The following is a 26,379-nucleotide window of genomic DNA, read 5'->3' as shown; positions in this document are numbered from 1 at the left end:
AGCGAGAGAGAGAGAGAGAGAGAGAGAGAGAGAGAGAGAGAGAGAGAGAGAGAGAGAGAGAGAGAGAGAGAGAGAGAGAGAGAGAGAGAGAGAGAGAGAGAGAGAGAGAGAGAGAGAGAGAGAGATAGAGAGAGAGAGAGAGAGAGAGAGAGAGAGAGAGAGAGAGAGAGAGAGAGAGAGAGAGAGAGAGAGAGAGAGAGAGACAGAGAGAGAGAGAGAGAGAGAGAGAGAGAGAGAGAGAGACAGAGAGAGAGAGAGAGACAGAGAGAGAGAGAGACAGAGAGAGAGAGACAGAGAGAGAGAGAGAGACAGAGAGAGACAGAGAGAGAGAGACAGAGAGAAATAGACATACCTATCTATATATCTTTGAAACTATTTTCCATGCAATTGGTTTTGTGTGCCTTTAAAACTATAAGCTTTTTGAGGGCAGGGATCACATATGAAATTTCCTTTGCATTTGCCCATAAATCAAAATGGAAAGACTTTCATGAAGTGGAACTTGGTACAAGCAAATGTTCAGTGAATTCATATTCTTGGCATAGTGTATTACACTGGAGAATTAATAGTAACAATAAAAATACTTCACTTGGTACTTTAAAAAATGTGATTTCATCCATTTAAATCCTTCCTCTAGCATCAGTGATTGAAATCCATCTATACCTTCTCATTATATGTGCTTCTTATCTATGTTTTACCATAAAAATCTCCATAAAGGGTCTGCCCAACATATTGGAGCTTTTCCTCTTGTTCTTTTAATATTACTAGTGTACCAATACGTTACTTCAGCTGTTTGTCACCCTCACTATTTAATTAGCCTGCCTTTTTCTCCATTGAGGACAAGCATCAGTAATATTCTTTATGCCTTCAAGTGGCCATCAGCCACATGCTATATACTGCTTATTCCAACATGCATATTTTCCCATAGTTTCCTCTAGTCATTTGCCATTTTAATTCTTATGAGATCATGGTGTTCTAGGATTCATATCTATGTAGAATTGTTGGGAGAATACTGGTGTTAAAGAGATAAGTTTTTGCAAAGGCATCATTGTGGGATCATTGAAAGCACTTTGCAATTTCATAGATATAATCCAAGAGAATCCTACCCCTCCTTATCAATTCCAGACCCAGCTCATGGTGTATCATTTTTAAAATGCTCTGAAAATTTTTTTGGATGGATCCTTAGTCCTCTTCTATATCTTTGAAGGGTCATTCCCAGGAATACTTGATTACCCTTTTTCCTCTTTTTTTCAGTTCCTCCCCAGATTATGAACATCTCATCAGACATCACTGTGAATGAGGGAAGTAGTGTGACCCTCCTGTGTCTTGCTATTGGCAGACCAGAACCCACCGTGACATGGAGACACCTGTCAGTCAAGGGTAAGCTGCTTAAGCCTGGGGTGGGAGAGGAAGACATTAAGGGCCAGTCTGGGTCTCCCAGCATGTGTGCATATTGGTTCACATTTCTATATAAAATGAAGCTTCAGGATTAGACCAAGAATACATGTCTTGTTGTTATTTCTTTTTAAAATATAGAATCAAATATTTATCAAACAATATGTGGAATATGGAATTATGAGGTGATTCAGAAAGCCAACTATTTGAAGTTCTCTTTCTTGTTCCACTTATCAAGTTGGGGTTCCCTGAGCCCCTTTATCTTCTAAAACTACAAAGATGTAGAGGTACTCTAGCAAGTCTTCCCATGAGAAAAATGCATTTCCTCCAGGTGGTTATGAGAAATGATGACTTGGGATCTTTAGATGAAGGCTGTTGAATGATAAGAATGACTACTGGGGGCCAGATTCAAATGCCTGGCCATATGCTTTAGAGTTTCTGTTTACCCAGGAGGAGAAGGATCTGTGATCTTCAATAATCTGACCACTTACCTGGAGTCATCCCTGCTACAAGCTGGAAATGACAAGTGTTTTATCTCTAGAGGGCTAGGGCGGCTATGATGGGCAAGTACATCTGTTCCTACCTGGAATGTGTACCCAGGGGCTGGCAGTGGAAGATTTGTCAGGACTGCTTCCAAGTAGTGCGGAGAGCCAGCCTGGCGTGAGGACATATCCCCATTGCCCTTAGGAAATCTAACTTCTTATCAAGATCAGCAGGGAATTATGAAAAAAAAGGGCCCAAGGCCATTTGATAGTTTTATGCTGTAATTAGACTGTGTGATTAATTCCAGCAATTAGAATGGAAACCAGTCTCCCTTTAGGCACTAGAGAATGCAAATAACATAAATGCAAGAAGTAAGCAAATTGTGTACTGAGAGAGACAGACAGACACTGCTACACCAACATACAAAGGGGATACTGTACAGGAAAAAGACTTCCCTTGTTCCAGACTTCCCTTCCCTAAGGCCTACTCCCTCCCCTAGGCAGGCTTTGGCAGTGGGAAAAACATTTAAGCTTCCAGTCCCTGTTTCCTCCTGAATGAAATGCACATAGTAATGCCTGCCTCCACCTACTTCAGGAGCAAATGGTTAGGGATGAGTGAGATAATGCCAGTGAAGTACCTTGACCTTCTGTGAGTTAAGGCTGAGAATACTGAAATCCATAGTGGTTTAATGATAAAGGGGAAATTATCAAGAATATTCAAGTATGCCTAAGGGACGTTACATAGCACGACCCTTATACAAACCAGAGAAATAGTATGTGCATGCAAACATTTGGAGTCACAGGCCTCTAGGGGAATTTGCTCTAAAGACATGAAAGTTTTGGTCTTGTAATATATACAAATATATGTAGACGCCGCATGCCAATTTTCTATGTATCTAGTGAAGTCAGATGTCTTTATAAATGCTTGAAATCCCAGAATGTACTCTGTTGATCCTAAATACATATTCCTCTAAGCCTGGAGATCTTTTGAAAGACAGCTTGACTTTGGTTAAGTGTACGGACGCTATTTTTACAATGCTACAATAGTTAAGACTTCTGTACTTAAAATAGGGGACTTTTAGTCCCCCAGTTGTCCTCATTGCAGCAGTGCGGAGGCTGAAGGGCAGCCCAGAGAAGCCAGGAAGAGCCTAAATCCAATCTGCCCTTGGCCCCCTCAAATCTCCAGGGCTGAGCATCACATCTGAGACTCTGTCTTTTGTTTTCTTGCAGCCTTGGCCTTCTTTGCTTAGCTTGCCTTCCTGTCTCTACCTCTCATTGTCTTTCCCCCCTCCCAATGACATTTAAAAAATTCAACTCAGGCAAGGAACGTGTTTGCCAAGTTTGAAAGGCACTAGAACCTGGAGGGTTTGCAGCTTCCTATTAGCATCTGTGGGGTGGCTGCCTGTGTCTTTTTCCGGAGGAGGGGGAAATGCTCTTTCCTTCTTCTTGGGGGAAAAAAATAGGTTTGAAAGGTTTCCTAAGAGGGGCTAGTGAGACTCCTCCACATCAAACAGTGTTTACAGAACAACTTTCTGGTGAGTTAAGCACAGAAGACTGTGCAACACTGAAATGACATTTCTTTTGAAATACTGGTAGGATTGACAATGAAGGGGTAAGCACTGTGGACAAGTGTGTCTGTAGCTGCACTGAATACTGCTGACAAAAAATTGAAGAGCTATTCCCAGAAAGTCTGTGAATACTGTAACGGGGGTGAGTGTGCCTGCCGCCCATGGATGGGGGCTTTTCAGACTTACTATAAACTTTAGGAAGAATCGCAAGACAGCTGCAACCATCTCTCCCTTGTGCTTGGGTTCTAGGCTTGCTTTTCACTATAGATCCCATGTTTAGCACCCTGACTGTTCCCAGGCTGCAGATAAAGAAGTGAAAAGAGATGCTCAAGTCATTTGTCATGACAAGTCCCACTTTAATAACAGGGACACAGAGCCTTCTCAGGGTCAGGAGCTTCTTTGAAAGGAACATTGTAATTTGGGGGGGCTAACTTTCTCATTGAGAAACTGTGTCTTCAGGTGTTACATGCATTTCTTAGAAGAGGCATCTGGAGTTTTTAAGGAAATCTGCCATAGGTTTGGTGCAACAGCTGAGGACCCCTTGATCTCAAGACCATTTGCAAATATTTTCATCTACCTTGGAACTTACAGACTGGAGATGCAGTGAGAAACCCCCCTCCCCTCAGTGCAATGCTGGAGGATTTGTTTACAGGGTTATAATTAAGTGTTTTAAGCTTCTTAAAGAAAAGTGCTATGTAAATAAGATTTGGGGGTTTTCCAGCTGACATGCAAACCAAATGAACATTCTACCATGTCCTTGTTCTTTAGAAGTAAATAATTATATTGCCTTTTCTAAGGCAGCAGATCTGCCTTACAAAAACAAGAAGATACACATGAATTCATACACACACACAAATGCAATGGTCCTTTAACATTCTCTTTAATAATAGAGAGGGCAGCTGGGTGGCAGAGTGGATAGAATAGCAGCCCTAAAGTTAATAGGACCTGAATTCAAATGTGACCTCAGGCACTTACTACCTATGTGACCCTGGGCAAGTCACTTAACCCTGTTTGCCTCAGTTTCCTAATCTGTAAAATGAGCTGGAGAAGGAAATGGCAAAGCATTCCAGCATCCTTGCCTAGAAAACCCCGTATGAGGTCACAGAGAGTCGGACAGAACTAAAACAACTGAACAAAAACAACCTCCTCCAAATTGGGATAATCACAAAACCACAGGGCACTGTTACCAAGAATGTTCCCCTGAAATGTGTGGGCAGATCCCATAACAGAGAAGACAGAAAAGAAATTGGCAGCGAGCCACTGTATTTGGAGCCCCTTGTGGAACAGGTGGGCTCCAACACCTCCCCCTACCCCCCAGCACTTCTGAAGGACAAGAGAGAAGGAGCCGGGCCAGAATTAATTGGGTGGCTGTTCCAGGCATATGGGGTAGTGTGAAGAAAGGTGTGAAAACGGGGGTGGATGAAGAAGAGAGTAGAGGCTGTTGTAGAGGATTGGTTGTCTTTCCATCTTCCTCTGTTATATCTTGGAATAGCAAGGCTCCTGCACATCTGGACTGATTGACAGTGATATACTCTAAAAGGCCAGATGTTTGAGAAAGCATTAAAAACTTATAATCATCAAGCTGCAGACCTCAGAACTAGAGGAAAAATTACATGCTTCCCCTTTCCCTCCTTCACCACTTTTCTCCACCCCCAGTCCCACCTCCACCCCCAGTTTATTTTTGCGCTCCTTGGTCATAAAGAGTATCTGATATTTTAAAACAATATACTTAGAAAATTACACTAATATCTTACTGACCCAACACAGAAGATCAGTTATTGTATTTAAGTGAGATTTCCAAATTAAATTGAATTCAACAAAGTTTGATTAAATACTTGCTGTGGAGAGGCAGCTAGGTGGCACAGTAGATAGAATGCTGGGCCTCAAGTCAGGAAGCCCTGAATTCAAATCCAGCCTAAGACATTTATTAGCTTGTGTGATCCTGGGAAAGTCACTTAACCTCTGCCTCAGTTTCCTCCACTGTAAAATGCGGGTAATTATTGCCCCTATCTTCCAAGGTTGTGAGGATTAAATGAGATAATAGTTGTAAAAGCTCTTCACACCAGGCTTGGTACATGGCAGATGCTTAATAAATTTTTATTCCTTCCTACTATGTGCAGAGTATCCACTTAATGGCATTGCTTATGAGATCCCCGGTCAATTTTATACCATAATTAGGCACTGGAAGCAACAGGCATGCAAATACATATGTGAAGTATGTCGTTGCCCCAGAGAGCTTACATTCTTCTAGAAAACTGTAAATTCTGCTCTAACACTGGGGTTTTGAAATGGGTAGAACTGTTTATCTCTATACTAAATGGTCCTGCAAACTGATGTGTATTTTGGATTTTTATACTCTTTCTGCCCCCCTCACGCCCATCTTGTGTCCATGCTGTTACTGTCATTGGTGTATCTGTCTGTGATTGTATTCATCATTCTTTCCTAATGTGCTGAAGGCTAAGAAGTCAAACATCCACACTTGTTAGAATTTTGGCTAAAATAATATGTGTAGGAGAAATTTACTGGCATCACACAGGATGAAGATACATTGGGGGAGGAAAAGGTATGATTTTCAGCTATGGAGGGACCTGCCACCCTGATGAAATCCCCCTGGCTCCATCCAAATTGTCAATGTAAGAGTAAAAAAATGGAGGCAACATGGTACAGTGGATAGAAGCCTGCCTTGGAGTCAAGAAGACATGAATTCAAGTCTTTCCTATGACCTATCCCAACTCTGTGACTGGGCAAGTTTTCATCTCTCAGGGTCCCAGGCAGCTCTCCAAGCCTCTAAGTTACAGAAGAGTTTCAGGGCTGCATTGGTAGAGGGAATTTCCACTTCAACTATACTAATGAAATAACAGATCCAGACTAAAATTCAAAAAGAAACTGACGGAGTTTCTAAGCAGAGCTCCTGTGATCAGGTAAGTTCAATGTACCACTTGGACTTTGACATCTATTTTGAGTGCACAAGAGCATTTTCTCCTGGTACTTGGCCATTTTATATCTGGTTAAAGCTGCAGTGCCTGGCATAGAATTATTTGATAAATGTTTGTTGATGGACTGACAGTCTACAGCATGAATGACCTCCAGAGAAGCAAAATGTGACTCTTCAATTAGAGTCAGAAGATTGAACCAGAATATCTCTTGTTTCAACTCAGAACAGCCATTTTTCTAACCTTGTACACTCACTTTGATATCTTTGAAATCTGGGCCTTTTTTGGGCTAAATCTGCATGTGTGTTAGCCCTCCATGACTCATGCTTTACTGGTTCCATAACTATAGGGATCATCTGAATAAAGTACAATTGGTATGTTAATTCAGGAGAGAATTTCTCTTCCCTACTTAGTTCTGTCCATGTACCACATATACTGGTGTACAGTAGAGAGAGCACTGGATTTTGAGTCAAGACTCCTACTGTTAAGGTGCTTCACCTCTCTGAGCCTCAGTTTTACCCTTTGTAAAATGTTAGATTAGAAAGATAGCCTTTGATATCCCTTCCAACTCTGAAATTCTTTGAATCCATGTGAATTTGCCATAATTTAGGTCCCACAACTTCCAAGGAACTCTAAACTTCATATGACGCTAACCTCTCTAAATCTATAGAATCTGCAAGGATTATGGGAGGTAGTATTTCCTCTCATCTTATTTCTAACTCTTACTTATCTTCTGTCTGATGTGTTCTCATTACTTCTTTTTGGTCACTGGTAATATAAGAATCTGGAGAAGGCAATGACCAACCCCTCCAGTATCTTTGCCAAGAAAACCCCAAATGGGATCACAAAGAGTTGGACATGACTTAAATGACTAAACAACAACAAAAATAAGAATGGTGTATATAATGTATATATTGGTGTGTGTATATATGTATACACACATATACATATATGCACACATGCATGTATGTATATATCTCAAATATGTGAAAATATGTGCTTATTCTCAGGTCATTTAATCAATGACCTTGACCCCTTCTGTTCTCATGAAACTAGCCCCAGCTATAAGACTCAGCTTTTCTTTCCTTTCTTTCCCTGAACCCATACCTCTTTTCCTGAAAGGAGGCAGGTTCCTCTACTCAAACCACCCCACTCCCTTATGATTCCAGAATCAACACTGGCTATAGTGTGAAACAACATTGACACCCCTGTCTGCCGGGAGGCAGTGCTGTTCATCTGCTTCAATTAGTAAGAAACCTGCTGAGACCTACCAACCTCATTTCTCTTATGAGCAGTCTCAGGTATGAGCCAGAGACACTAATAGGAATCGTCTCATAATTGACCTGCCGAGTCATCCAGTCCTACTTCCTCTGCTTTGTCTTCCCTCCGAGGCAGCAAGGATCTTCGTTCCTAATCTGAAGACCTGTTTAGAGACTAATTAATCCCCAGAGTGTGAGAAAGAGGTGTCTAAGATGAGAAATCAAGGTTATACATATCTTGCTCAGTAGAACAGTTATGGGCAAACAAGCTGTTCGTCTCACATTTTTGCAAAGCAAATTTACGTTCGCTAACTTTGGTTCTTGTTGTAAATGAGAAGTGTATGAAGGTCTAGCAATGCGCTTTTCACCATATGGGCACCCATATGTTCCCCCCCTTTGCTTGGGTACATTTTAGCTTTGGCATGCACATATGCCTGTATTTTTGCAACTTAACAATATTAAAACTAATCCCATTTATGCTCCTTTTGGGCGAGTTGATTGAGTCATAAATTCCTGAGAATCTCCTCCTTGGGAGCCTAAAGTTCTTTTGTATAAGCAGGGGGAAGGCAAATCTCTATATTTCTCTCTCTCTCTCTCTCTCTCTCTCTCTCTCTCTCTCTCTCTCTCTCTCTCTCTCTCTCTCTCTCTCTCTCTCTCTCTCTCTCTCTCATATGTGCATGCATTCAGCATTTGAGTACAGTCAACCTAAGTCAAACCAATTTCATACTCAATGCACCGACCTAATCCAGAAAACTCAGAAATACTCAATGCCCTGATTAGCCTAGAAAAGACAACTCTTTCATGGAAGAGATAGAAGTTGATTTTTATGATTCCTCAGTTAACTATTCTTTTGCCTCCATCCCTCATTAATGCTGTTCTCTATTTAGGAGGAGGGAACTAAGGGCATAGGGAAAGGTATTTACTCCTGTGTATTTCATTCAAAACTTAGTAACTATGGAACTCCAAATGGAAAGATGCACAAAGATACAAGAGGAAATTCAAACACCCAGGTCCAGCAACAATTCTTGCCAGAGGCAACTCTATTCCACCTTCACATAACCTCTCTAAATCTGATTTTCCTTATCAATAGATTATGTAGATTCTAAAATTATTAACAAATTAAATCAAATGACATATGGAGACTAATGAGATCCTGATTCATGATCAAGTAATGAAGAAATTCTTCTCCTAGGTTTAGTCTGAATTTGCTAGAGTCCTACTTTGTGAGCCTGACATATACATTGATTTTGATGGGCTTCCCAATTTGGATTTGATAGATTTTAAAGCATAGCCTTCTGTTCTTATGGGCACTGATCTGCTATACCACTATCTTCAGCTGAATGAGAAGCTCAGAGGCAAGTTCTCATATGCCCCTTCTGAATGGGCACCTCTAGTTTCCTATCTACCAACTTGTTTGTGGCATCTGGCAAATCACCAAGCTTCTCTCTCATCTCAGTCTCCCACCTGTAAAATGGGAATAATAAAATCACATTCCCATTCTGGTGTGAGGGAGAGAGGAATAATGAGGGAATTAATCTCGAAATGTCTTTGCCAAATGCTTTTGAAGATCCTAAGCCCTAAGTCTGGATGTTAACATGCATCTTAACAAGTAAATAGTACAACTAGCTCAAAAGAAGGCCTAGAACTGGCCCGGCATCCCATGTTGGCTGCCGTCTGGTTTAGAGCTTCCTTTCTGCAATTGCCTATATCCAATTATGCTATTGAAATCAGTTGGACACTGATAAAATTGAGACTAGCTTTACAAGTATCGCAGCTCTAATTGGCCTCAGCAGTGGGTCTGCTGCGACTCTTGCTGCTGAACAGAGCTTTTGGTTTTCAATAGAAAATAATAAGCAACCTAGTGAAATCACTATCATCTTACAGCTGAGTCGGGGGATGATGTGTGCTAATTTAAATGCTGAGCTTCCTCACCTGGCCAGATGAATCTGGAATGAAACTTTGGGTACTTTATTCCAGTCCTATTTGCTTTATCACTAGCTGTACACATATGTTCAAAAAATTGTAAAATCCAATAAAAGTATAAGGTATAGTTGAAGAAACACTGTATTATGATGAAAAAAGGAAAAATCTGGTAAAAACCTATGGATCCATTCTCAGAATAATGTTTATTGACTAAAGTCATAATTGAATAAAAATGCTAAATTTTAATTAGAGGTTAGTGAAAATAAGGAAATTTTTTTTCTTTATATCCAACTTCATAGAACCACTAAAAATCTCTCCATGGGCTCCAGGTTAAATGTACCAGTTCTAGATTAATTGTTCACTTTGCTGGGCTCATAGTATATATCAAGATTGACATTGCATAGATATAATTTATTTTCAACCTGTCTTCCTATTAAACTGTGACTTCAGGGTGCCATTTGGTTCCTTAACATATTTAAACCTCAAATCCCTCTCTGATGGCCTCCTGCTAGTTGTGTCTTGCATGAAGAACAAGGCATTTGTAAGCTGATGAAGCATTGCCTTCAGCTATTGGTTCAATTTGACTTCCAAATTCAGTCTCAAAGTCTTTAGTCTCTCATGTTCCTGGAACACATTAAAAACTTCTCAATTATCAAGTCGAAATGATATTTTGATACCATTAGAGAATATTCCCATGAGATGAAGTAGATTTTTAATGTGCTTTCATGGAATCTATATAACTTGATTCTACCCATGTAATCCAATGATTAATAAGATGTTTTGGTATGAACCCATCTTTGACTTGAAAGTCATGGTCAGTTTTATACAGGATTTATGGTAATTAATTTATTGCTAGAAAAAAACTATAGTTGGCTTAAACTGTCTTCATGTAAATGTCCCATTTTAAAACAATTGTTCTTGACCTTATTACATTAGGGATCTATTTTCTTTGTAAGTATAAAATAAATTATTATTATCTCTATCCTCAGAACTATTTTATGTTTTTGTAATACTTGGCTAAGCCATGAGTGTGGAACTGAGCATAAGACTTTACAATAATCATTAAAAGGTAATGTGAATAATGTGAATCTTATGGTACTTTTGTGTGACAAATAGCATGATTCCCCTGTCTATAACTTGTAAGATCTATTCTCAATTTTCTTATTATGCAGCCATGGTACAGGTACATAATCAAAACATTCATATCTTTAGTCCATTTATGTATAATAATAGTTTGCTCTTTTAAATGGTTAACTCCTTTTGCACTGAACCCTTTCTAGGAGTTGGGATATTGATTTAAAAATTAAAAGAGCCCCATTCACTTTCCTGTCTTGTACTTGATGGTGATCTGCTGATCACAACAGTTCTGAGTGGTACCTACCTGAGCCTCTTTGTTGCCCCATCTATTTCTTAGATTTACTGCAACAGTTTCAACATGCAAACTAAGGTGCTAATACAATAAGCTATATCAGCAGAACCTAATTGCCCAGCATTTTTTGGGGCTTTTTTTTTGGAGGGGCAATTGGGGTTAAGTGACTTGCCTAAGGTCACATGGTTAGTAAGTGTTAAGTGTCTGAGGCCAGATTTGAACTCAGTTCCTCCTGACTTCAGGGTCAGTGCTTTATTCACTGCATCACCTAGTTGCCCCAATTGGCCAGCATTTTAAGGTTTCTAATCAGCCTTCGACAACTACAATACCAGTCTTAGGGTAAAGAAGAGATCCCTCTGCACATTCCCTGACTAATATGTTACCTTACTTTGGCATCCCTAAGTCATAGACAATAGTTTGGGATTTAAGAAGATTCTTATTTTTGTTATTGCTATTTGATTGATGAATCACTCTTGATACTCTCTAACAGATATTGGAGAATTGGAGAGAAACTATAGAATTGTTAAAAAAAAAAAGTGGTGTCCTAGTTTTCAGAAAAGGAATGAATATAATTTAGAGGCTATGAACCAGTGAGTTGGCTTTAATTTCTGCCAGAATTCTAGATAGGGCTAAATCTAGAAAAGGAAAAGAACAATCTAGAAAGGGAAATGTGGGTTACAGAAAGCCAGCATTACTTTATCAAGTAACAATTATACCAGAGGTGGCACATACTAAATTCTTAATAAATGCTCATAGACTGACTAAATAGTGATATTTCTTTTTCTGACAGAGTTAATAAACTGGTAAATGAGGGAAATTCTCTAACTACATTTCATCTAGATTTTAGCAAATTATTTTGCACTTTATTTTGTATAATCCTTATGAATGAAATGAGGAGATGTTAACTAGACAATGTAACAAACAAGTAGTTCTGAAACTGGTTGAATGACCATCCCCAAAGCATATTCATCAATATTTAATGCCACCTTGGAAAGAAATTTCCAATGTGGTATCACAAGAATATATTTGACTCTGCATTTTTAGGCATTTATCCAAGTTAAAGATGCAAACATTAGAGGGCACAATTATAATTTTCAAATAACAAAAAAAGCTAGGAAGGATAACTAACTCTATGAACAACACAGTCAGGATAGAAAAAGCCTAAGAAGTAGACTAAAAACACTGAGCCAAACTGAATAAAATGAAATTTTAAAAGGATAAATTTTAAATCTTACATTTGGATTCAAAAACCCACTTCATGATTACAGGATGGGAGAGATATGTCTAGACAGCAGTTTTTCTGGAAAAGATCTATAGGGCTTAGCAGAATGTGAGAATAATATGAGGTAATATTCTGAAATGCCATCGAAAAAAGCTATGTAATCCTATATTGTATTGAAAGGTATAGGGTCCTGGACTAGGGAGGTGACTGTCCAACAATATTCTTACTTAGTAAGACCACACATAAAGAGTTTTCATTACTTCTGGGTCCAGCCTCATATATTTTAGAAAAGACTCTGAAAGGTGATGTATTCTGAGGAGGCCCACCAGGATAATGACAGGCTCTTAGATCTTTAGAGATTATTCCATAGGAGGTGAAGCTAGGTGATGCAGTGGATAGAAACACTTCCCCCCCCGCCCCCTCCCCCAGTCAGGAGGACCTGAGTTCAAATCCAGCCTCCAATGTTTGACACTTACTAGCTGTGTGACCTTGGACAAGTTACTTAACCCGCCCCAATTGCCTCCCTGTGATAGTAATGGCAATTAAATATTCCCCTGTATTGGCTTGGTTTTCAAATTGATTGTGTTAAAACCCAGAGCTTGTTAATCCCACCTGTGGGATGGACTTGTTGATGTGAAAAGAGAGTCCTGACCTGGGAGGAGCTGGTGATGTAGATTTGGAGAGACAGGAGAGAGGCATAAGAACTTTTTTGAAGCAGCACCTCGTGGAGGCAGAGAGAGACTGAGAGAATTGCTGGAGGCCACTTTGAATTGCCCTGAACTTTTGAGACCTGCCCCCTGAGCTGCCAAGGACTGAGGAGACATGGCTGTTTTGCTGGTACTTTGTCTCTCTGTTTTGATGTTGTTTTGCCAGATTTGTCCACTGGTGAAAGACAGTCCTGTTGTTGAAGAAGTCCTGGAACCTGGCTTTTGGTTAAGAAGCCCTGAGACTGTCCTGCAGACAGAGAGTGAATACTGTCCACTGGTGAAGGACAGTGCTGTTGTTGCAGGGGTCTGGGAACCTTTCTGTTGGTTCAGAAGCCCTGAAGAAGGATTTTCTTGTTGTATGTTTACAGAAATCCTGGGAGAGGGTTTTGCTAATGTTTTTTAGGGGTTCTAGGACTGTTCTACAGACAGAGGATGAATTAATGAAGGGACTGGCAATGTGTCTTGTGGCCTTGCTAAGCCTTGTCTCCCCAGGAACTGATTGCTGAGAACTTGCCTAGTGTCAAGATGAAGAAAAGACCTCCATTTGGGTATTAAGTGCTGTGCTTAAACTTGATGTAACTCTGGGGTAGATTCAATTGTGATCCAGGGGTGGGGAACTTTTGACCTTTTTGTGTTCTATGGTTGAACAAATGAATGTACTTTACTTAGATTGGAAACTAATCTCCATTTGAGAAGAGGGGCTTTGTGGTGGACTAAATGAAGGTACAGCCTAGGGGTGGAGTAGTATTTAGAACAGGGACTTTGTAATTGATTGAATGATTGGAAGGTCCTGGGGTGGGGTAGTACTTGGAGATTATTTAATCACCCTTAGTAAATGCTGTATTTTGAATGATGTCATGTTTGGATCTTTTCTGTTCTTGGTTGGTCACTGAATAAAATGGAGAGCACCTATGCTGGTATTCTGAACCTTGGGAAGTTGCCTTTCCTTGGCATTACATTACACTCCCCTACTCCCTCCAAGAAAGAGAGAATATGCCATAGGAGAATTAGCTGACAGAAATTAAATGTTTAGCTTGGAAAAGACTCAGGACTGTGTGAGGAAGGTATCATAGGTGCCTTCGAGAATGGAAATGGCTGGCATGAGGAAAAGGGTGACTAACTCTATGAATGATTGAGGGTAACTGAGAACCTTTTGTTCTCAGCCTCAAAGTGCAGAACAATGGGTAGAAGCTGCAAAGAAACAAAGTTAGATGAAAGAATAACTCCCTAAAATTTAACATTGCCCCCAAAGTAGAATGGACTGTTTCAGGAAGTTGGGAGTCCTCTCACTTAGAGCTCTTTAAGCAAAAGCTGTATGACCATCACTTATCAGGAACATTGTAGAGTGGATTCTCTTCAGGTATACATAGGACTAAATAAACTCTGAGGCTTATTCCATCTCTTAAATTCTGTCAAAAGTTTTCTGTGGTTAGAAAAATGACTTGAAATGACTGAACCAGAATAACATGCCCAAACTCAAAACTCAAAACTATCATTTGGGAAGGTGTGGTTATGTCAGCTCATGTCAAACTACCAGGAAGACATTTTCCAGAGGAAGAATTCCCAGGACTTAGAGCCTGAAAGGAAATTCTAAATCTTCAAACACATTGCCCTCATTTGACAGATGGGGAAATTGAGGCCCAAAGGGGTAAAGTGACTTGCCTAAGGTCATGCATGGAATAAGCAACAGTACCGCTTCCAATGACTCCAAACCCAGCTCGCTTTCCATTACACAATGCTTTCTTATTACTACAGTCTGAATCTAAGTTTGAGAGAGCCTATTCAGCAGAGTGGGAAATAGCCAGATGAGGTTCTAAGTATAATAATGATAATATCAACACAACACTTTAATGTAAAAGTCCTGCTTAAAAGGCGCTTAATGATTCAAGAAAGGGTATGTTGAGCTAGTCCTCTTTGGCTTACCTCTTGCTTGAGGTACAGCAGTTGTTCTGCCATTAGTTGTGATGTTTCAGTGGCAAGCATTGTTTTATACATACTTTGTATAAAAATAAGAATAACCCAGGTTCCTTACCCTGGTGAGTTTGTTGGAACACCAGGCCCAAGCTTATATTGAGAGATTGAGATGGCTCTGTCATTTCAAAACTGAACTTGAATCCTGCCACAGACAATTATTAGTTTTGTGACCATAGTCAAGTCACTTAATTTATATGGACCTCACTTCCCTGTCTCTAAGAAATAGGGGGGAAATGCATGTGTTGCCTACCTCATAGGATTATTGGCAGGATAGCTCTTTGCAAACATTTTTTTTTCATTTCAATCTGTATAATGGAGATAATAATAGCATATACCTCCCAGGATTGTTTGGAGGAATAAATGAGATAATATATGTAAAGTGCTTTGCCAGCCTTAAATCCTATAAAATGCCTATTTATTATCATTATTAATTATTTCTTGCACATAGTGCCCCATTCACCAGTGCTGACCCTCCTCTAACACTTCATCCCTCATCATCCTGGGTGATTCTTATCCATAGCTATCCATAAACCCTCAGTAGAACACTGACACAATATCGTGTTGACCTTCCATGTTTTTTTCTTTCCAATATCTTAGAGGTGCTCATACCACTTGGACTATCAATCTATTTTCTCCCATTCTCATCAGACCTCCTTTTTGGTCTCATCCCTAGAGTTAGAAGGGACCTCAGAGGCTATGACTTGCTTATTAGGCTATATGTTAAGCCACCATTTGTACCTATATCATTATTGGCAGCTGAATGACATAGTAGAGAGAATTCTACCTTTGGAATCAGGAAGATTTTGATTGTGAATCTTGCCTCAGACTATTCTTAGCTGCATTAACCTTTTTTACCTCAGTTTACTCATCTGTAAGATGGAGGTAATTCCTCAAATGGTTGCTGCAAGTATCAAATGAAAGTTATACATAGCACAAAATACATAGTGCATCCAAAGTGCAAAATGCAAAACGTAAAACATCTTATACATGTTAACTATTAGTCTGTCAACAAACATTGATTAAGCACTTGCTATGTGTCAGGCACTATGCTAAGTGCTGAGAATACTCAAAAAGCTCAGTTCTAAAGGAGGAGACAAGATGAAAATAACTATGCACATACAAGATACAGACAGTGTAAATAGAAGGTAATCTCAAAAGAAATGGTGTCGACAGACTGGGAATGGCTTTCTGCAGAAGGTACAATTTGAGTTGAGTCTTAAATGAAGCTGGAGAAGCTAGGAGGTAGAGATTAGGAAGGGAAGAATTAGTTCACAAATGGAAGAAAGCCCAAAAGTCAAATAATAAGGTATAATGTGCAACGAATAACAAGATCAGTATCTCTCGGGAAATGGAGTGGAGAGAAGCCTAAGAAAATGAGAAAGTTAGGAAAGGTTGGGGTTGTGAAGGGCTTTCAATGCCCAAAAGAGGAGTGTTTTTGATCCTGGAAGTAACAGATAAGCCACTGGAGTTTATGCAGTAGAGGAGTGGCGAGCTCACATCTGGGCAGAAATGACAAAATTTGACAGCAGATTAGATATGGAAGGTACATGAGGTGAGTGTGAACCTGGGTAACTGAGAAAATGGAGGTGTCTTCTAGAGAAGCAAAAAAGTGAAGGAGAAGAGAATATTTGGGTAGGGAAGGGAAGATGACAAGTTCAAAAATACTGAGAGTGATCTACTTATAGGATATCTGATTTGAGTTGTCTGTAAGACTTTTTATAATGTGAGACTGGAGCTCAGGGAAGATTGGTGCTGGATACATAGCTCTTAGAGCCATCTGCATAAAGATGATAATTGAACCAATAGTCTCATAGATTTAGATAGCCTCTCCCTCCCTGAGTTGGGCTGCTTTGGCTAGGCTGGCTTGTCTGCCCAGTTAATAACAGTTCATTAGCAGGTGCTGAGGTTGTCTGGCCTCTTCCCCCACTGGGTTTGCTCTCCTGAATGATGACTCTGGAGATTGAGTTAGAAGTGGGGCCAGTGGCCCAGGAGGAGCTGTTATTCCCAAGGCTCTTGTGCTTAACCTACTTACCTATCATCCAAGTATGACATCTTGTAGTGAGAAAAACATTTCAGTGGCCAGGAGTCCTAGTGAGTTTCTGGTATGGCAATTAGAGAAAATGTCCTGTTTATGGTTCCCTTGAGTCATGTCACATGTCTCTCCCTACAGTGAGAAGCTGCCAAAGGTGTTAGCACATTTTAACCCCACTGGGGAGTCAGTTTGTGACGTGTTCATGCTTCAGTTTGAGCAAAGACTCCATAATTGATCCTCCCTTCCAAGACTACTACCTTTGTATTAGGGCATACTCAACATAGGGGTTAGGGATATTATGTATCATGTAGTTAGACATCAGATGGTTGTGTGACCTAGAATGCCCATATCACTAATCTGAACATTATCCACATAGAAAAGGAAGCCATTTTTTTAATTGATAGTGATTGTGTGCAGGGAAGCATTGACATGAGAGGGTCAATGTTTTTGAAAGAGGCATTTAATTAAAGGCAGGATGACCCCTTCGGGCATGTTTTAAAAGGGATTCTTTGTCAGATAGGGGTCATCCTAGATGTGTGCTAAAGTTCTTTCCATCTCTGAAGTTCAGTGGTTCTGTGATCACTATAACAGAAATACATAGCACGATTTGGGTGGAGGGGGAGATGTGGTATCATTCAAAGCAAAAAGGGATAATGGCCTATAAACTAGTGGTACCAGTATGAATGAAAAGGATGAAACGGTTGCCATGTACATTATGAAAGAAGAATCAATATGACTTTGTGAGTGATTTCATGTGAGGCAGAGGAAAAGGGGGGAAAGGTCAAGGACAATCCCAAGATTCCAGACCTAAGCAATGGAAAGAATTCTGGTTTCAGTGACACAGACAGCACAGGCCAGAGCAATAGATGCCTTAGGGAAAAGATAATGAGCTTACTTTTAAAATATCACTACTTCAGATAATAGCTAACATTTATACAGTGCTTTAAGATTTTCAAAGCTCTCTATATACATTATATCATTTGATCCTCATAACCACTCTATGAAGTTGGTGCTATTATCATTCCCATTCTACAGATGAGAAAATTGAGGCTGAGAGGTAAAGGGATATATAGCTAATAAACATCTGACATGAAATATCATCGGTCTTACTGAATCAAATTCCAGTCCTGCTACCCACAGTAACACCAAGCTGACTATTAATCTTGAGATAAAATCAAAACACCAACATGGAGAAGACCAGAAGACAACTGAAAAAACCAGGCTGAATCTCAGAGTGAGATCCAGGCCAGAGAGGTGAATTTTAGAATCATCAGTAATAGGGGGCAAGTAAAGAGACTGCACTAGATCAATTTTAAAAGAAAATTTTATAAAAAATGAAAATCTGGGGGCGGCCAGGTAGCACAGCAAGTAAAAGCACCAGCTCCAGTGTTGGGATGACTTGGGGATCAAATCCAGGCCCAGATACTTAGCACCACACCCAGAAATAACTGGCTGTGTAACCTTGAGCAAGTTACTTAACCCCAATTGCTTTAAAAAAAATGAAAATCTTCCATTTTACAATAGAAATATTTGGAGCAGGAAAAAATAAGGAATGGAAAATGAAAATGGTAGAGGCAGCATGTTTGTGTTCCTTGTCTTTTCTGCAGTAAAGAGGAGAGAATTGAACTGTATCAAATGTTTCATCACAAGCCACAGACTAGCTGGGTCTCTTTGTACCAATACCTTGCCTGAACTGAGAAAACATATGGAGCTTCTTATTCATACCTCATTTTTCTTCTTCCTCCTCTTGCCAGAAATATACACCTGTGGTTGATACTGAAGGATTAAGCAGGTGGGATTTCCCATAAAGAGACAGGTGCATTTAGACAGCACTATCATGGGTTATATCCATGTGGCACCTACAGTAGAAGTTGATGATATCCTAAATTCATGCAGGGGCAACTTCCTAGCAGTAGTCATTGTTTCTTGTCTCATCTGCCCTATCCTGTCCATCCTTATAACTACTTCCCTAGTTCAGGTCCTCACTTACATTACTCCCCTAAAATCTACCTGCAGACACTGGCTCATCCCATCCTCCATGCCCTGAAATGCTCACTCGAGTGTTACATACACATACACACACACAAACACACACCTTTTATCTATCCTCTTCATATACGTAATGGTCAGATAATGATTCTATAGCATTTTTATAATGATGTATATCTCTGCTAGTATCAGAAACCTCTAGTAATTCTAGAATTTCTATGAACCATATATAAAATCCTTTACCTAACCACCCTCCCCTTCCCTCCCCTCCTCTCCTTTCCTTTCCTCCTCCCCTTTTCTCTTTCATTTTAGTCTTTCTTTCATTTCTGCCTTCCATCCCTCTCTTCCTTTCCTCCTCCCCTTCCTTCTTTCCTCCCTCCTCTTTCTTTCTTTTTCTTTCTTCCATTTTTCTTTCTTTTCTTTTTCAAGTAATAAATACCTTTCTATTAATTTGTCCCTCCTGCTACTCTCCATCAGGGGAAAAATTTTTTTAACTGAAAAATAAATTCCTTAATACATAGCATTGGGGTGGCTAGGTGGCACAGTGAATAGAGCACTGGCCATGGAGTCAGCAGGACCTGAGTTCAAATCCAGCCTCAGACACTTAACACAAAACTAACCATGTGACTTTGGGCAAGTCACTTAAACCCAATTGCCCTACCTTCCCCCCTCCAAAAAGCAAAAAGAAAAATCTAAAAAAAATATATAGTATTATATAGTATATAGTACAACTAAACAAATTCCCACATTAGCCATGTTCTTTTCTGCATATGAAGTCTAGCACTTCTCTGTCCAGAGATGAATAGTATGTTTCATCTTAGTTCATTTGGACTTGTGCTTGCATCAGTGCAATGACTGAGGTTCTAAAGTATTTCAAACCAACCATATACTTCTAACCTTAGTCCACAAATATGTACAGTAGGAACCTCATTTTCCCCACTATAATGCTTTTGATCCCCCCCACTACTGTCTGCCCCTATCAGGCCACATCTGGAGCATTATGTCACTTCTGGACACCACATCTTAAGAATGCTGACAAGCTGAGTTCTTCCAAAAGAAGCTGACTAGACTGGTGATCTGCCCAGAGACCATGCTCTATGCTGATGAGTTGAAGGAAATAGAGATATTTAACCAAGTGAAGGCCTGTTGGGGGAAAGGATATTTGCCTTGAACAAGCTAACAGGTTGTCACAAGGAAGATGGATTACACATACTATGTTTTGCCTCATACAGGAGACCTAGGAACAGTGGATAGAAGTTTTAGAGAACAAATTTCAGATGGACCTAAGGGAAAATGTCCTTCCAATAGTAATTAGAGCTTTTAGAAATTGTAGTGGGCTGCCTTGGGAGGTGGTTGGGTTTTGGTCATAGGAAGTCTTCAAGCAGAGGTTGGATGGTCACTTGTCACCTATATTGTACAGAAAAGACATCCTGGTTCAGACAGGGGTTAGACTAAGTGACTTCTGAGGTTCCCTCAGACATTGAGATTCTGAGATTCCCAATTATATCTCGTGCTTTCTGCTCTCTGAGCTTTTGTACCTGTCTTTTGCCCTGACCAGGAAACTTCCCCTTTTCTGACTATGTTTCCAAATCCTACCCATTCTTCAAAGCCTAGCTCAAATTTAAATACTTTGCAAATCCATAAATAAACACTAGAATCTGGCTTACCTACCTTGTTGGTGGTAACCAACACTGAAAACACTACAGTCAAATACTTCACCTCCTCACATTCCTTTAATATTTGCATCGTTTAAATGATACAACTTTAAGCTTTTTGAGAGCAGGGATAATGTTTTATCTCTCTATTTTATCATCCTCCACCAGCTAAGCCCCTTCTACCCAGAACCCATTGGGGAAGGTCAGGTAGTAGGAAGATCTGCCACCATTCATCACCTTTCTCTCCTCTTACCCTCTCCCACCAACCCCATGCTATTCACAGAGATCACATCTAGGACTACCTAGATGGGCGTTCACCCTGACCTGTTTTTTGGAATGTGGCCCTCTCCCACTTTTCATTTTCCCATATTTATCCCTCTCCTACTCCAGGCTGCCTCCTGAACCAATGCAAGACTATTTTTGGTGCCCTTCCCTTTTTTTCTCCCCTCAACACCTCCTCCAGCCTTAGATACCCAGAAACTGTTGAGGTTTCTTTACTGCTCATAAGGATTAGATCAATTTTTACATCAACAGGTATTTATTAAGTACCTACTGTATAAAACGCTGAGTACACAAGTCCAAAGACTGAAACAATTCCTATTTGTAAGGTGCTTGTATTCTAATGGGAGAGACAAAAGGACATCTATAAATATATACAGAATAAACACAAATACATAAAAAGTAGTTAAATGCAACTAGTTTAAGAGGCATGGCATTTGTGGTCATGGGTTTGGATGTAGAAATTTTAGCTTGAGTTGTGTTTGAAAAGGAGAGAGAAGTTCTGTGAGATTTAGGCAAGAAGGAGTGTTTTCCAGATATTTGTAGAAAGAAAACAAGATGGAAAATGGAGTGTCTTGTGTGAGAAATAATGTTAAGAAGAATTTGGCCACATTAAACAGTGTGGGGGAGATTAATAACCAATGAAGATGGAAAGATAGATTGTACATTACTTCAAAAGCTAGAGAGATTTACATTTATATTTTATAAATTTATGTTTTATCCTCAATGAAACAGGAAATCATTGGAGTCAGTTGAGTGTGTGGGGTGGGGTGGGCTAATCATCAGTTCTGTACTTGAGGAAAATAATCTTAGCAATACTCCATAGGACAGACTAGAGTGGAGACAGAGAAACCAAATAGGAAGCCATTGCAATAATGTAGGGGAGAGGTGATGAGGACCTGAACTAAGGTGGTAGCTAATGGAAATAACAATTGATTAGAAATGTTAGGTGAGGGAGAATGAGCAGTCCAGAATAAAACTGAGGTTATGAAATGAGAGATGAGAAGGATCGGGGTACCTTTGGAATAAATAAGGAAAAGGAGAATTTAGGGGTCACACAAGTACATGTCATAGGTAGGATTGGCTATTTTGATTACACATCCAACTTGCTATCTAGTATATCATACTGTCTCTCATTAGAGTCAAGAGATTTGTATTTGAAACTCATGTCACACACAATTGGGCAAATCATTCCATATCTCAGATCCTCAGTTTTCTCCTGTGTAACAGGTAGAAAATAATACCTGCAATATTCACTTGTCATTACACTGTTGTAAAGGAAGCTTTGTGCAAACCTTAAAGTGCTATAAAAGTGGAGATTATGTCATACTCAAGAGTTTCTTTTAACCCCTTCCCCATCTTCTTATACTCCATTGCCTCTCAGTATCATAATATACTCCAAACTCATCACCTAATCTTTTCCGTCCCATCTTTCTCCTTGTAGCAGTTTGCTGTTATATTTTCATTATCCAATCTCCTACAGCCATGACTTAACATTAATTTTCCATCCCTACTCCCCATTCTCTTAATGAATGCTACCCTCTTTCACCAACCACCCTTCTGTCATTAAAGTAAGATCTTGAAGAAGGGGGCACTACTGTGGGTAAGTTGATGCTAAGGAACTAAGTGGAGAAGAGTTAAATTTCTAGAAGGACATTTAGACAAAAGGTACTGGAGGTCAGCTTTCAGATGCCATCCGTCCAAGAGAAGATTGGAGAGGTGGTAGGTTAAAGGCTTTCCTTCACCAGTTTCAGACCAGGCTTAATTAGGTGTTTTCCTCCCCTTGGAGCTCAGAAAAAGAAGAAGAGTAGAAATGAGCTTCATTGTCTGGAGGGTTTTAATTGGAATGGAATTCTCAAGTCTTACTAAAAGTTGTAGCAGCATTGAAGGTGGGTCCCTCCAATGAAAGTAGGTAGAATCAGAACTGCTGGGGAAAATGATCTCATTAAACAGAAGATGTCGATTGCCCCTTTGTGTCTGTATTCCACAGATGGAGGCTGAACCAGAGCATTTTGCTCTTGATGTCTATACAAACAAGGATGGGATAGAGGGAAAAGTAAGGGGGTTGGATCTCTCACTAAACCTAAATATAGTCCCAAGGCCCTCACTCCACTCCCCTTCTAGTAGCCCAGGAAGCCTCATTAGTCAGAGGAAAGGTGATCATTAAAGTTCCTTTTGCTCCCCCCTTCAATAGTAAGTCCCACTTAAGGATGATTTATCAGTGCATCTAAGACCCCTAGAATGCAAGAAGTAGCCTGGTTTTAATGAAACTGTTATTTTGCTTCTTAAGTGAGCTGTTTGAATAATGAAATCACCCGTTTTCCCTTATCTAGCCTTACACCCTTACTTAGCCCTCTGTCTTGTCCTCTCTGGCACTGCTCTTTGCTCCTCTCTACTGTTGGTACAATCCATAAGTGGTTTAATCGCATTCCTCTAACAGGTCATCGTTCTTTCCCTTCCTGTTTCCCACTGAGCTGGTACTTATTTGTCCTTGCACAATTTGGGGCTGGATATAGCAATTACATCTGCAATGAACAGGCTCATCTCTCCTATGAATAGACAATACCATTCATGGTGGAACCTACCTTTTATCAGAGTATACTGTGATTGGTAGAGGAACTGCAACTTCAACATGGAGGAACCAAAATGTTCACATTTGAATGCGTGAAAAAATGAATGAATTAAAAATAAATTATTAAGTACTGATTATAAGTCAGGAATTGTCTAAGCAATAGGAGTACATATACCAAAATGAAATGGTTCCTATTCTCAAAGAGCTTACATCATAATTTGTGGATAATATAAATATGGCAGTGGCATCCAGGGAAGGGGGTTTTCATCTTGTGAATAATAGGGATTGTAAATTGACTCATTGGACAGCTGATCAACATTAACTTTCCCAAAATAATACTATGGGGGGGCTAAGTGGCACAGTGAATAGACCACCAGCCCTTGAGTCAGGAGGGTCACTAAACCAGTCACTGAGTTCAATTCTGGTCTCAGACACTTAATACAAAAAAACTAGCCATGTGACCTTGGGCAAGTCATTTAACCCCAATTTCCCTGCCTTCCCCCTCCAAAAAAACCCACAAAAAATCCCCAAAACAATGCTATTGTTCACTTGATAACTGTGCCATGAGAAATAGAAAGGGAGAAGGGTTGATGTGGCAATATGTTTATGGTGTCAGAGCAGATGGCAGTATGTCTTGGGTGGACAAATGGATAAGATGTGAGGCATGACCAGGGCCCAAAGTCAAAGGGACCATGTTTCTCAGGGATCAGGGACATAATTTCTGAAAGTTTCACCCAAGTGCTTTTCTAAATGTGGTGCAGCATCGTTCCAAGTCAGCCTTCCTCTAACTAGATTTTTCAATCCGCTATTATACTTCTGTCACCCAATTTCCTACCATTAGACCCATGAACATAGGTTTCTCAGTGTCCCTGTATGACTTTACCACAAAACCCAGTTTTCTTACAGAACCGAGGCAATGATATCACTAAAAATTTGAAAGACTGAAATTTGAAAAATCATCCCAATTCTACTCCCATGGGGCAGCTGAGATTCTAGGGCTTGATGAAAATTGAAGAAATTGATAAAAAAAAAAAACAGACATAGTAAGCTAATACAGGGCAACAGAGAGTCAGGTCAGCTGATAGGAGTGTTTTTATTTTTTGGAGAAGAGGAGGAGAGACAGAGATTGCAGACTGAACTAGTTAGCTTACTCCAAAATTGAGCAGAAGCAAAAGTGAAACTGGAGAGTAAGAGGAAATACAATGTAACAAGGTCAAGAGTAGGTTCAAGGTGGAAGACTGGAACAGGAGGTCAAGGCTGAACAAGCACAAATAGGTTTTCGGTATGGTCTTGTCGAAGGAAATTGGAATGAATTCTAACTACCAGTAAAGTGCTTTTGGACAACTTCCAACAAGTTTTTGCAGTGTTGCTCATTTTGATTCAATTCAACTCAACAAATATTTATTAAATACTGACTACTGCTAGGTGCTACTGATGTAAAGATGAAATAATACCTGACATTTACTTGCCCTGAACCCAGAAGAATTGAGTGCCCACCCTGCCCCCCTTCTGTGATTCCATAGTTAGCAGTTACTTAGGTTGTTGTACCCATGTAGATCACCAGGTGTCTCTTGAAGCTCAGGCTATGCCAGCTCCTTCGCTGAGCATGTATTAATCAGCTCATTGTCTACTGAGCACCTGCAGATGGCCTCTTATTGTCCCTACTCTGTGTGTGTGTGTGTGTGTGTGTGTGTGTGTGTGTGTGTGTGTGCTCAGCACGTGCTCTAGATTCTGTGCTTTGTAGGGGTATGGAAAAATTTTTCTAAGATAACTCATTGTTTCTCAGGTCAATACCTAAAACCACTTGGATCCCCAATCTTGCTTCTTTTAAGATCACAACATCAGAGATCTCAGAGTTTAAGAAACATTAATGGATTGAGTCCTTATTTTACAGATGAGAAAAAGAAAATTCAGAGAGGTTAAATGACTTGTTCAGGGTCACATAGGTACTGAAATAGCAAAAATAAACAGAACTGAAATTCAGGTTATTTGATTTTGATTCAGTATTTTTTGCACTCTATCTTGTTGCATCTTTTAGTTGAATGAATCATATAAAATAAAATAAAACACTTCACTTGTTTAATATGTAGGTTAAATGCATTTATTAAAGTGAAAATGAAATTAAAATATAATTTTGTTAATATTAAAGAGAATTAAACCAAGTCTCTGCTTTGACACAGAGTCTGAATTTTCAGTCAATTTTCAATGTGTTCTTCTTATTAGTTCTCATAGTGAGGCAGATATACCCAAAGACTATTTGTAGGGAATCACTCTTAGGTGTTCTTGGTCTCAAAAGAAAAATAGAAGAAAGAAAACTACATTCCCACAATGTCCTCACATTGTAGTATTCACCATAGAAACTCCACTCCACGTGCAAGATACTTAATGGGGTGGTACTGCCTTCCAATATACAGACCCATATTTACACAAAAACACAATATTTCCCAGTCTACTTTATCTAGGCACCTGGATACAGAATTACTCTACATTAAAGGAGGGAGAAGGGGGAGAGAGAAATACTATTTTATTTCACCTTTATATCTCCTATAGTACATGACATAGTGTTTTTCACTCTGTAGTTACTTAATAAATATTTGTTTATGTGAAATGGAAAGGTGGATGGATGAATAAATGGATGGATGGATGGATGGATGGTTAGCTTCTGACGTTCCTCACATTAGGAAAAGGCTTCTGCAAAATTGTAAAGCAGGCAACATTTGCTTTCAGTTTTGTCAACCTTTAAGAACTGTATAAATGTGCAGCCACTGTGATAAGTGCTGGAAATGAAGAAAAGAAAAGCAAAAGATAGTCCTTGCTTTCAAGTAGTTCATAGTCTAATTGGGGAGACACCATGAAAACAATTATGTACAAATGAGATATGTATGAGATAAATTGGAGATGAAGGAAAGAGTACTGGTGGAATCTCAGGCTTCTACTAATTGATGGGAGAGGTTTATTGGCATGTGTGAGTGAGTGTGTGTGTGACATATTTTCTCAGAAATACAGATATCCCACTACCATGT

The 26,379-nt window shown here is 39.7% G+C and overlaps 1 protein-coding gene across 1 annotated transcript in view; it reads left to right on the top strand.

The window, feature by feature from the left end:
- Positions 1 to 26,379, top strand: part of OPCML (opioid binding protein/cell adhesion molecule like) — a 733,671-nt gene that overhangs the window by 603,422 nt on the left and 103,870 nt on the right. The window contains exon 3 of the mRNA XM_069079664.1: positions 1,252 to 1,377. Coding sequence (XP_068935765.1) covers positions 1,252 to 1,377 — 126 coding nt within the window. The remainder of the gene's footprint in view (positions 1 to 1,251; positions 1,378 to 26,379) is intronic.

The sequence above is a fragment of the Petaurus breviceps genome, unplaced genomic scaffold (assembly GCF_028583685.1).
Source record: "Petaurus breviceps papuanus isolate PSGF00001 unplaced genomic scaffold, PetGlider_PUasm1.0 91133, whole genome shotgun sequence".
NCBI classification, from domain to species: Eukaryota; Metazoa; Chordata; class Mammalia; order Diprotodontia; family Petauridae; genus Petaurus; species Petaurus breviceps.
This window is presented reverse-complemented; position numbering and strand designations above follow the sequence as displayed.